At 47.0% G+C, this 13,574-nt stretch overlaps 1 protein-coding gene across 1 annotated transcript in view; it reads left to right on the top strand.

Moving 5' to 3' along the window:
* The window catches only part of LOC121544221 (pecanex-like protein 1), a 121,873-nt gene that overhangs the window by 32,304 nt on the left and 75,995 nt on the right, over nt 1-13,574 (top strand). Inside the window, exon 7 of the mRNA XM_045209034.1 lies at nt 12,479-12,587. Coding sequence (XP_045064969.1) covers nt 12,479-12,587 — 109 coding nt within the window. The remainder of the gene's footprint in view (nt 1-12,478; nt 12,588-13,574) is intronic.

Raw genomic sequence — 13,574 nt, 5'->3', positions numbered from 1 at the left:
ACGAACTAGACCCAGGCCAGGCGTAGGGATCCTTCCCTGTGTAGTTAGTCACCATTAGCATGTTAGGACAGTGTGTGCGTTGTCTGTCCGTAGGTCAGCAGTAACTGTCTCACCAGTCAGGTCAGCAGTAACTGTCTCACCAGTCAGGTCAGCAGTAACTGTCTCACCAGTCAGGTCAGCAGTAACTGTCTCACCAGTCAGGTCAGCAGTAACTGTCTCACCAGTCAGGTCAGCAGTAACTGTCTCACCAGTCAGGTCAGCAGTAACTGTCTCACCAGTCAGGTCAGCAGTAACTGTCTCACCAGTCAGGTCAGCAGTAACTGTCTCTCCAGTCAGGTCAGCAGTAACTGTCTCACCCCATCTCACCAGTCAGGTCAGCAGTAACTGTCTCACCAGTCAGGTCAGCAGTAACTGTCTCACCAGTCAGGTCAGCAGTAACTGTCTCACCAGTCAGGTCAGCAGTAACTGTCTCACCAGTCAGGTCAGCAGTAACTGTCTCTCCAGTCAGGTCAGCAGTAACTGTCTCTCCAGTCAGGTCAGCAGTAACTGTCTCACCCCATCTCACCAGTCAGGTCAGCAGTAACTGTCTCACCAGTCAGGTCAGCAGTAACTGTCTCACCAGTCAGGTCAGCAGTAACTGTCTCTCCAGTCAGGTCAGCAGTAACTGTCTCACCCCATCTCACCAGTCAGGTCAGCAGTAACTGTCTCACCAGTCAGGTCAGCAGTAACTGTCTCACCAGTCAGGTCAGCAGTAACTGTCTCACCAGTCAGGTCAGCAGTAACTGTCTCACCAGTCAGGTCAGCAGTAACTGTCTCTCCAGTCAGGTCAGCAGTAACTGTCTCTCCAGTCAGGTCAGCAGTAACTGTCTCACCAGTCAGGTCAGCAGTAACTGTCTCACCAGTCAGGTCAGCAGTAACTGTCTCACCAGTCAGGTCAGCAGTAACTGTCTCACCAGTCAGGTCAGCAGTAACTGTCTCTCCAGTCAGGTCAGCAGTAACTGTCTCACCAGTCAGGTCAGCAGTAACTGTCTCACCAGTCAGGTCAGCAGTAACTGTCTCACCAGTCAGGTCAGCAGTAACTGTCTCTCCAGTCAGGTCAGCAGTAACTGTCTCACCAGTCAGGTCAGCAGTAACTGTCTCTCCAGTCAGGTCAGCAGTAACTGTCTCACCAGTCAGGTCAGCAGTAACTGTCTCACCAGTCAGGTCAGCAGTAACTGTCTCTCCAGTCAGGTCAGCAGTAACTGTCTCACCAGTCAGGTCAGCAGTAACTGTCTCACCAGTCAGGTCAGCAGTAACTGTCTCACCAGTCAGGTCAGCAGTAACTGTCTCACCAGTCAGGTCAGCAGTAACTGTCTCACCAGTCAGGTCAGCAGTAACTGTCTCACCAGTCAGGTCAGCAGTAACTGTCTCACCAGTCAGGTCAGCAGTAACTGTCTCACCAGTCAGGTCAGCAGTAACTGTCTCACCAGTCAGGTCAGCAGTAACTGTCTCACCAGTCAGGTCAGCAGTAACTGTCTCTCCAGTCAGGTCAGCAGTAACTGTCTCACCAGTCAGGTCAGCAGTAACTGTCTCACCAGTCAGGTCAGCAGTAACTGTCTCTCCAGTCAGGTCAGCAGTAACTGTCTCACCAGTCAGGTCAGCAGTAACTGTCTCTCCAGTCAGGTCAGCAGTAACTGTCTCTCCAGTCAGGTCAGCAGTAACTGTCTCTCCAGTCAGGTCAGCAGTAACTGTCTCACCAGTCAGGTCAGCAGTAACTGTCTCACCAGCCAGGTCAGCAGTAACTGTCTCACCAGTCAGGTCAGCAGTAACTGTCTCACCAGTCAGGTCAGCAGTAACTGTCTCTCCAGTCAGGTCAGCAGTAACTGTCTCTCCAGTCAGGTCAGCAGTAACTGTCTCTCCAGTCAGGTCAGCAGTAACTGTCTCACCAGTCAGGTCAGCAGTAACTGTCTCTCCAGTCAGGTCAGCAGTAACTGTCTCTAAACACCAGTGTCTCTGTATTGTAGCTTTACAGTGTGATCTCACTCTTGCCACTTTGACTCTCTTTATTAAGTAACTAACTGGTAATGGGTTGGCCATTTGGCAATGGGTTGGCCTATTGGAGTCGGTCTTAGTTGGCCATTTGCCTATCGGAGTCGGTCTTAGTTGGCCATTTGCCTATCGGAGTCGGTCTTAGTTGGCCATTTGCCTATCGGAGTCGGTCTTAGTTGGCCATTTGCCTATTGGAGTCGGTCTTGGTTGGCCATTTGCCTATCGGAGTCGGTCTTAGTTGGCCATTTGCCTATCGGAGTCGGTCTTAGTTGGCCATTTGCCTATCGGAGTCGGTCTTAGTTGGCCATTTGCCTATCGGAGTCGGTCTTAGTTGGCCATTTGCCTATCGGAGTCGGTCTTAGTTGGCCATTTGCCTATCGGAGTCGGTCTTGGTTGGCCATTTGCCTATCGGAGTCGGTCTTAGTTTTCCCTGTCCTGTGGGCGTGGTCATTTGTGGGTCTTTTGTGAATCGTGGTATTGGGTGCTGGGTATTGTGTTCACCCAGCTGGGAACCAGTTTAGACCTGGGTATTGTGTTCACCCAGCTGGGAACCAGTTTAGACCTGGGTATTGTGTTCACCCAGCTGGGAACCAGTTTAGACCTGGGTATTGTGTTCACCCAGCTGGGAACCAGTTTAGACCTGGGTCACCAGAGTCTAGGTGTGTCTGGGTTGGCCTGTCTGCCAAGGTTGGCAGTGAGTGGACAGCCTGGTTTGGTTTGCCGCTGAGCTGGGTCTTTTCACTTTGAGCTGATTTCCTGGTGATTTTACAGTCTTTCATGTCCAACAACGGAAATAAATCTTGGGGGGCAAATAAATCACCCGCAGGCTGAATTTGGCCAGTGGGCCACCTATTGAACTACAGGCCTAAGGAAGGGCGTCTGCTGGTGCGCAAGTTGGAGTGAGGCTCAGTGACGCTCCGGCCTAGTGAGGCCCAGTGACGCTCCGGCCTAGTGAGGCCCAGTGACGCTCCGGCCTAGTGAGGCCCAGTGACGCTCCGGCCTAGTGAGGCCCAGTGACGTTCCGGCCTAGTGAGGCTCAGTGACGCTCCGGCCTAGTGAGGCCCAGTGACGTTCCGGCCTAGTGAGGCTCAGTGATGCTCCGGCCTAGCGTTCTCATGCTGACACAAATAGAAGGGTATGTCCGCTCACTTTTATGCTACTCCCAAAGATGATCTTTTACAGATTTTTCCCAATTGTTAACACGTTTGCTGAAACTACATCTCATGTACTCAAAACACGAAACAGTTAGCCAATTTCCCCAAAACCCCAAAGACATCTTGCAAAATGAAACACAGCAATCAGAATCATGTACTCCCTGCTCAAAATGAAATTCGGCATACAAATGAGACACACACACACACACACACACACACACACACACACATCAAATTAATCTAATTTAGTGACAACTAGGTCTGTGGCAGTCATGAAATTTCGTCAGCCAGTGATTGTCAAGCAATTAACTGTCGGTCTCACGGTAGTTGACCATTAATTAACATCTCCTGGCTTCCACACATACAGTACCAGTCAAAAGTTTGGACACCTACTCATTCAAGGGTTTTTCTTTATTTTTACTATTTTCTACATTGTAGAATAATAGTGAAGACATCAAAACTATGAGAAAACACATATGGAATCATGTAGTAACCAAAAAAGTGTTAAACAAATCAAAATATATTTTAGATTCTTCAAAGTAGCCACCCTTTGCCAAGAGTGTGCAAAGCTGTCAAGGCAAAGGGTGGCTACTTTGAAGAATCTCGAATATAAAATATATTTTGATTAACACTTTTCTGATTACCACATGATTCCATATGTGTTATTTCATAGTTTTGATGTCTTCACTATTATTCTACAATGTAGAAAATAGTAAAAATAAAGAAACACCCTTGAATGAGTAGGTGTTCTAAAACTTTCGACCGGTAGTGTAAATGAATCACAACGTTTTGCTCCCGAACGTGATATTTTACTAGAGCTTAGCTTGGGTGATTCAATCACAATGTTACTACCGACGTGGCCTTGGTCAAGTCGTCGACGTGGCCTTGGTCAAGTCGTCGTAAGGGTGTCAGTGTTTTCTAAATCACTGTGGTTAATATGGTCTTATTGCTGACTGCTTGCTGCCAGACAGGTTAATATGGTGTTATTGCTGACTGCTTGCTGCCAGACAGGTTAATATGGTCTTATTGCTGACTGCTTGCTGCCAGACAGGTTAATATGGTCTTATTGCTGACTGCTTGCTGCCAGACAGGTTAATATGGTCTTATTGCTGACTGCTTGCTGCCAGACAGGTTAATATGGTCTTATTGTTGACTGCTTGCTGCCAGACAGGTTAATATGGTCTTATTGCTGACTGCTTGCTGCCAGACAGGTTAATGTGGTCTTATTGCTGACTGCTTGCTGCCAGACAGGTTAATATGGTCTTATTGTTGACTGCTTGCTGCCAGACAGGTTAATATGGTCTTATTGCTGACTGCTTGCTGCCAGACAGGTTAATATGGTCTTATTGCTGACTGCTTGCTGCCAGACAGGTTAATATGGTGTTATTGCTGACTGCTTGCTGCCAGACAGGTTAATATGGTCTTATTGCTGACTGCTTGCTGCCAGACAGGTTAATATGGTCTTATTGCTGACTGCTTGCTGCCAGACAGGTTAATATGGTGTTATTGCTGACTGCTTGCTGCCAGACAGGTTAATATGGTCTTATTGCTGACTGCTTGCTGACAGACAGGTTAATATGGTCTTATTGCTGACTGCTTGCTGACAGACAGGTTAATATGGTCTTATTGCTGACTGCTTGCTGCCAGACAGGTTAATATGGTCTTATTGCTGACTGCTTGCTGCCAGACAGGTTAATATGGTCTTATTGCTGACTGCTTGCTGCCAGACAGGTTAATATGGTCTTATTGCTGACATGCCAGACAGGTTAATATGGTCTTATTGCTGACTGCTTGCTGCCAGACAGGTTAATATGGTGTTATTGCTGACTGCTTGCTGCCAGACAGGTTAATATGGTCTTATTGCTGACTGCTTGCTGCCAGACAGGTTAATATGGTCTTATTGCTGACTGCTTGCTGACAGACAGGTTAATATGGTCTTATTGCTGACTGCTTGCTGACAGACAGGTTAATATGGTCTTATTGCTGACTGCTTGCTGCCAGACAGGTTAATATGGTCTTATTGCTGACTGCTTGCTGCCAGACAGGTTAATATGGTCTTATTGCTGACTGCTGACATGCCAGACAGGCTAATATGGTCTTATTGCTGACTGCTTGCTGCCAGACAGGTTAATATGGTCTTATTGCTGACTGCTTGCTGCCAGACAGGTTAATATGGTCTTATTGTTGACTGCTGACATGCCAGACAGGTTAATATGGTCTTATTGCTGACTGCTTGCTGCCAGACAGGTTAATATGGTCTTATTGCTGACATGCCAGACAGGTTAATATGGTCTTATTGCTGACTGCTGACATGCCAGACAGGTTAATATGGTCTTATTGCTGACTGCTGACATGCCAGACAGGTTAATATGGTCTTATTGCTGACTGCTGACATGCCAGACAGGTTAATATGGTCTTATTGCTGACTGCTGACATGCCAGACAGGTTAATATGGTCTTATTGCTGACTGCTGACATGCCAGACAGGTTAATATGGTCTTATTGCTGACTGCTGACATGCCAGACAGGTTAATATGGTCTTATTGCTGACTGTTTGCTGCCAGACAGGTTAATATGGTCTTATTGCTGACTGCTGACATGCCAGACAGGTAAATATGGTCTTATTGCTGACTGTTTGCTGCCAGACAGGTTAATATGGTCTTATTGCTGACTGCTTGCTGCCAGACAGGTTTATATGGTCTTATTGTTGACTGCTGACATGCCAGACAGGTTAATATGGTCTTATTGCTGACTGCTGACATGCCAGACAGGTTAATATGGTCTTATTGCTGACTGTTTGCTGCCAGACAGGTTAATATGGTCTTATTGCTGACTGCTGACATGCCAGACAGGTTAATATGGTCTTATTGCTGACTGCTTGCTGCCAGACAGGTTAATATGGTCTTATTGCTGACTGCTTGCTGCCAGACAGGTTAATATGGTCTTATTGCTGACTGCTTGCTGCCAGACAGGTTAATATGGTCTTATTGCTGACTGCTTGCTGCCAGACAGGTTAATATGGTCTTATTGCTGACTGCTTGCTGCCAGACAGGTTAATATGGTCTTATTGCTGACATGCCAGACAGGTTAATATGGTCTTATTGCTGACTGCTTGCTGCCAGACAGGTTAATATGGTCTTATTGTTGACTGCTGACATGCCAGACAGGTTAATATGGTCTTATTGCTGACTGCTTGCTGCCAGACAGGTTAATATGGTCTTATTGCTGACTGCTTGCTGCCAGACAGGTTAATATGGTCTTATTGCTGACATGCCAGACAGGTTAATATGGTCTTATTGCTGACTGCTTGCTGCCAGACAGGTTAATATGGTCTTATTGCTGACTGCTTGCTGCCAGACAGGTTAATATGGTCTTATTGCTGACATGCCAGACAGGTTAATATGGTCTTATTGCTGACATGCCAGACAGGTTAATGTGGTCTTATTGCTGACATGCCAGACAGGTTAATATGGTCTTATTGCTGACTGCTTGCTGCCAGACAGGTTAATATGGTCTTATTGTTGACTGCTGACATGCCAGACAGGTTAATATGGTCTTATTGCTGACTGCTTGCTGCCAGACAGGTTAATATGGTCTTATTGCTGACTGCTTGCTGCCAGACAGGTTAATATGGTCTTATTGCTGACTGCTTGCTGCCAGACAGGTTAATATGGTCTTATTGCTGACTGCTTGCTGCCAGACAGGTTAATATGGTCTTATTGCTGACTGCTTGCTGCCAGACAGGTTAATATGGTCTTATTGCTGACTGCTTGCTGCCAGACAGGTTAATATGGTCTTATTGCTGACTGCTGACATGCCAGACAGGTTAATATGGTCTTATTGTTGACTGCTTGCTGCCAGACAGGTTAATATGGTGTTATTGCTGACTGCTGACATGCCAGACAGGTTAATATGGTCTTATTGCTGACTGCTGACATGCCAGACAGGTTAATATGGTCTTATTGCTGACTGCTTGCTGCCAGACAGGTTAATATGGTCTTATTGCTGACTGCTTGCTGCCAGACAGGTTAATATGGTCTTATTGCTGACTGCTTGCTGACAGACAGGTTAATATGGTCTTATTGCTGACTGCTTGCTGACAGACAGGCTAATATGGTCTTATTGCTGACTGCTTGCTGCCAGACAGGTTAATATGGTCTTATTGCTGACTGCTTGCTGCCAGACAGGTTAATATGGTCTTATTGCTGACTGCTGACATGCCAGACAGGCTAATATGGTCTTATTGCTGACTGCTTGCTGCCAGACAGGTTAATATGGTCTTATTGCTGACTGCTTGCTGCCAGACAGGTTAATATGGTCTTATTGTTGACTGCTGACATGCCAGACAGGTTAATATGGTCTTATTGCTGACTGCTTGCTGCCAGACAGGTTAATATGGTCTTATTGCTGACATGCCAGACAGGTTAATATGGTCTTATTGCTGACTGCTGACATGCCAGACAGGTTAATATGGTCTTATTGCTGACTGCTGACATGCCAGACAGGTTAATATGGTCTTATTGTTGACTGCTGACATGCCAGACAGGTTAATATGGTCTTATTGCTGACTGCTGACATGCCAGACAGGTTAATATGGTCTTATTGCTGACTGCTGACATGCCAGACAGGTTAATATGGTCTTATTGTTGACTGCTGACATGCCAGACAGGTTAATATGGTCTTATTGCTGACCGTTTGCTGCCAGACAGGTTAATATGGTCTTATTGCTGACTGCTGACATGCCAGACAGGTAAATATGGTCTTATTGCTGACTGTTTGCTGCCAGACAGGTTAATATGGTCTTATTGCTGACTGCTTGCTGCCAGACAGGTTAATATGGTCTTATTGTTGACTGCTGACATGCCAGACAGGTTAATATGGTCTTATTGCTGACTGCTGACATGCCAGACAGGTTAATATGGTCTTATTGCTGACTGTTTGCTGCCAGACAGGTTAATATGGTCTTATTGCTGACTGCTGACATGCCAGACAGGTAAATATGGTCTTATTGCTGACTGTTTGCTGCCAGACAGGTTAATATGGTCTTATTGCTGACTGCTTGCTGCCAGACAGGTTAATATGGTCTTATTGCTGACTGCTGACATGCCAGACAGGCTAATATGGTCTTATTGCTGACTGCTTGCTGCCAGACAGGTTAATATGGTCTTATTGCTGACTGCTTGCTGCCAGACAGGTTAATATGGTCTTATTGTTGACTGCTGACATGCCAGACAGGTTAATATGGTCTTATTGCTGACTGCTTGCTGCCAGACAGGTTAATATGGTCTTATTGCTGACATGCCAGACAGGTTAATATGGTCTTATTGCTGACTGCTGACATGCCAGACAGGTTAATATGGTCTTATTGCTGACTGCTGACATGCCAGACAGGTTAATATGGTCTTATTGTTGACTGCTGACATGCCAGACAGGTTAATATGGTCTTATTGCTGACTGCTGACATGCCAGACAGGTTAATATGGTCTTATTGCTGACTGCTGACATGCCAGACAGGTTAATATGGTCTTATTGTTGACTGCTGACATGCCAGACAGGTTAATATGGTCTTATTGCTGACTGTTTGCTGCCAGACAGGTTAATATGGTCTTATTGCTGACTGCTGACATGCCAGACAGGTAAATATGGTCTTATTGCTGACTGTTTGCTGCCAGACAGGTTAATATGGTCTTATTGCTGACTGCTTGCTGCCAGACAAGTTAATATGGTCTTATTGTTGACTGCTGACATGCCAGACAGGTTAATATGGTCTTATTGCTGACTGCTGACATGCCAGACAGGTTAATATGGTCTTATTGCTGACTGTTTGCTGCCAGACAGGTTAATATGGTCTTATTGCTGACTGCTGACATGCCAGACAGGTAAATATGGTCTTATTGCTGACTGTTTGCTGCCAGACAGGTTAATATGGTCTTATTGCTGACTGCTTGCTGCCAGACAGGTTAATATGGTCTTATTGTTGACTGCTGACATGCCAGACAGGTTAATATGGTCTTATTGCTGACTGCTGACATGCCAGACAGGTTAATATGGTCTTATTGCTGACTGCTTGCTGCCAGACAGGTTAATATGGTCTTATTGCTGACATGCCAGACAGGTTAATATGGTCTTATTGCTGACTGCTTGCTGCCAGACAGGTTAATATGGTCTTATTGTTGACTGCTGACATGCCAGACAGGTTAATATGGTCTTATTGCTGACTGCTTGCTGCCAGACAGGTTAATATGGTCTTATTGCTGACTGCTTGCTGCCAGACAGGTTAATATGGTCTTATTGCTGACATGCCAGACAGGTTAATATGGTCTTATTGCTGACTGCTTGCTGCCAGACAGGTTAATATGGTCTTATTGCTGACTGCTTGCTGCCAGACAGGTTAATATGGTCTTATTGCTGACATGCCAGACAGGTTAATATGGTCTTATTGCTGACATGCCAGACAGGTTAATGTGGTCTTATTGCTGACTGCTGACATGCCAGACAGGTTAATATGGTCTTATTGCTGACTGCTTGCTGCCAGACAGGTTATTATGGTCTTATTGTTGACTGCTGACATGCCAGACAGGTTAATATGGTCTTATTGCTGACTGCTTGCTGCCAGACAGGTTAATATGGTCTTATTGCTGACTGCTTGCTGCCAGACAGGTTAATATGGTCTTATTGCTGACTGCTTGCTGCCAGACAGGTTAATATGGTCTTATTGCTGACTGCTTGCTGCCAGACAGGTTAATATGGTCTTATTGCTGACTGCTTGCTGCCAGACAGGTTAATATGGTCTTATTGCTGACTGCTTGCTGCCAGACAGGTTAATATGGTCTTATTGCTGACTGCTGACATGCCAGACAGGTTAATATGGTCTTATTGTTGACTGCTTGCTGCCAGACAGGTTAATATGGTGTTATTGCTGACTGCTGACATGCCAGACAGGTTAATATGGTCTTATTGCTGACTGCTGACATGCCAGACAGGTTAATATGGTCTTATTGCTGACTGCTTGCTGCCAGACAGGTTAATATGGTCTTATTGCTGACTGCTTGCTGCCATACAGGTTAATATGGTCTTATTGTTGACTGCTTGCTGCCAGACAGGTTAATGTGGTCTTATTGCTGACTGCTGACATGCCAGACAGGTTAATATGGTCTTATTGCTGACTGCTTGCTGCCAGACAGGTTAATATGGTCTTATTGCTGACTGCTGACATGCCAGACAGGTTAATATGGTCTTATTGCTGACTGCTTGCTGCCAGACAGGTTAATATGGTCTTATTGCTGACTGCTGACATGCCAGACAGGTTAATATGGTCTTATTGCTGACTGCTTGCTGCCAGACAGGTTAATATGGTCTTATTGCTGACTGCTGACATGCCAGACAGGTTAATATGGTCTTATTGCTGACTGCTTGCTGCCAGACAGGTTAATATGGTCTTATTGCTGACTGCTTGCTGCCAGACAGCTTAATATGGTCTTATTGCTGACTGCTTGCTGCCAGACAGGTTAATATGGTCTTATTGCTGACATGCCAGACAGGTTAATATGGTCTTATTGCTGACTGCTTGCTGCCAGACAGGTTAATATGGTCTTATTGCTGACTGCTTGCTGCCAGACAGGTTAATATGGTCTTATTGCTGACTGCTTGCTGCCAGACAGGTTAATATGGTCTTATTGCTGACATGCCAGACAGGTTAATATGGTCTTATTGCTGACTGCTTGCTGCCAGACAGGTTAATATGGTCTTATTGCTGACATGCCAGACAGGTTAATATGGTCTTATTGCTGACTGCTTGCTGCCAGACAGGTTAATATGGTCTTATTGCTGACTGCTTGCTGCCAGACAGGTTAATATGGTCTTATTGCTGACTGCTTGCTGCCAGACAGGTTAATATGGTCTTATTGATGACATGCCAGACAGGTTAATATGGTCTTATTGTTGACTGCTTGCTGCCAGACAGGTTAATATGGTCTTATTTTTGACTGCTTGCTGCCAGACAGGTTAATGTGGTCTTATTGCTGACTGCTGACATGCCAGACAGGTTAATATGGTCTTATTGCTGACTGCTTGCTGCCAGACAGGTTAATATGGTCTTATTGCTGACTGCTGACATGCCAGACAGGTTAATATGGTCTTATTGCTGACTGCTGACATGCCAGACAGGTTAATATGGTCTTATTGCTGACTGCTGACATGCCAGACAGGTTAATATGGTCTTATTGCTGACATGCCAGACAGGTTAATATGGTCTTATTGCTGACATGCCAGACAGGTTAATATGGTCTTATTGCTGACTGCTGACATGCCAGACAGGTTAATATGGTCTTATTGCTGACTGCTTGCTGCCAGACAGGTTAATATGGTCTTATTGCTGACTGCTTGCTGCCAGACAGGTTAATATGGTCTTATTGTTGACTGCTTGCTGCCAGACAGGTTAATATGGTCTTATTGTTGACTGCTGACATGCCAGACAGGTTAATGTGGTCTTATTGCTGACTGCTGACATGCCAGACAGGTTAATATGGTCTTATTGCTGACATGCCAGACAGGTTAATATGGTCTTATTGCTGACTGCTTGCTGCCAGACAGGTTAATGTGGTCTTATTGCTGACTGCTTGCTGCCAGACAGGTTAATGTGGTCTTATTGCTGACTGCTGACATGCCAGACAGGTTAATATGGTCTTATTGCTGACTGCTTGCTGCCAGACAGGTTAATGTGGTCTTATTGCTGACTGCTGACATGCCAGACAGGTTAATATGGTCTTATTGCTGACTGCTTGCTGCCAGACAGGTTAATATGGTCTTATTGCTGTCTGCTTGCTGACAGACAGGTTAATATGGTCTTATTGCTGACATGCCAGACAGGTTAATATGGTCTTATTGCTGACTGCTTGCTGCCAGACAGGTTAATACGGTCTTATTGCTGACTGCTTGCTGCCAGACAGGTTAATATGGTCTTATTGCTGACTGCTTGCTGCCAGACAGGTTAATATGGTCTTATTGCTGACTGCTTGCTGCCAGACAGGTTAATATGGTCTTATTGCTGACTGCTTGCTGCCAGACAGGTTAATATGGTCTTATTGCTGACTGCTTGCTGCCAGACAGGGAGTTCTAGTTTTCTCAAATTAGTGGTGGTTTGGGCTGTGTCTGAAATGGTACCCTATTGGCCCTGGTCAAAAGTAGTGCACTATATAGGGAATAGGGTGCTATTTGGAACGCACACATGGTCTTGGTCGGGTGGTCAGTCGGCCATGTTGCTGACTCCTCCCACTGCGCTCTCTTTCTCCTCCGCAGCCCCCGGAAGTGAGGACACGATCAAGTTCCGTCGCCAGGCGGTGCGGCGACGGCACAACGCAGGAAGTAACCCCACGCCCCCCTCTTCCATCATCGGATCACCTCTCAGGTACGCTTTGCAATGCATGCTGGGCCGTCCACGGACAGGGGCAGGGGTCAGTGTTAGCTGTGCATGATGATGGGTAATCTTAGCGGACACGGACAGGGGGTTTCAGGGTAGAGCTGTGCATGTTGGGTAATGGACAGGGTCAAAGGTAGGGCTCGTGGGTTTTTTGGCATGGGGGGGGGTTGCCGCTCTTCCCACCCGTTCGTCAAACTTTTTCCTACTTATTCCTTCTTCTCACACCAGTTTTAGGTTATTCCTGTCAACTGGAAGGCAGGGAGGGGGATGTCCTGTCCACTGGAAAGCAGGCAGGGGGATGTCCTGTCCACTGGAAGGCAGGCAGGGGGATGTCCTGTCCACTGGAAGGCAGGCAGGGGGATGTCCTGTCCACTGGAAGGCAGGCAGGGGGATGTCCTGTCCACTGGAAGGCAGGCAGGGGGATTGGGTCCCGTCCTGTCCACTGGAAGGCAAGGAGGGGGATGTCCTGTCCACTGGAAGGCAGGGAGGGGGATGTCCTCTCCACTGGAAGGCAAGGAGGGGGATTGGGTCCCGTCCTGTCCACTGGAAGGCAGGCAGGGGGATGTCCTGTCCACTGGAAGGCAGGCAGGGGGATTGGGTCCCGGTCCTGTCCACTGGAAGGCAGGGAGGGGGATGTCGTGTCCACTGGAAGGCAGGCAGGGGGATTGGGTCCCGTCCTGTCCACTGGAAGGCAGGCAGGGGGATTGGGTCCCGTCCTGTCCACTGGAAGGCAGGCAGGGGGATGTCCTCTCCACTGGAAGGCAGGCAGGGGGATTGGGTCCCGTCCTGTCCACTGGAAGGCAAGCAGGGGGATGTCCTGTCCACTGGAAGGCAGGCAGGGGGATGTCCTGTCCACTGGAAGGCAGGCAGGGGGGATGTCCCTGCCCACTGGAAGGCAGGCAGGGGGATGTCCTGTCCACTGGAAGGCAGGCAGGGGGATGTCCTCTCCACTGGAAGGCAGGCAGGGGGATTGGG

This window comes from Coregonus clupeaformis, chromosome 29 (assembly GCF_020615455.1).
Source record: "Coregonus clupeaformis isolate EN_2021a chromosome 29, ASM2061545v1, whole genome shotgun sequence".
In the NCBI taxonomy this organism is placed as follows: Eukaryota; Metazoa; Chordata; class Actinopteri; order Salmoniformes; family Salmonidae; genus Coregonus; species Coregonus clupeaformis.
Note: the sequence above shows the minus strand (reverse complement) of the source record. Positions and strands in the feature narration are given on the sequence as shown.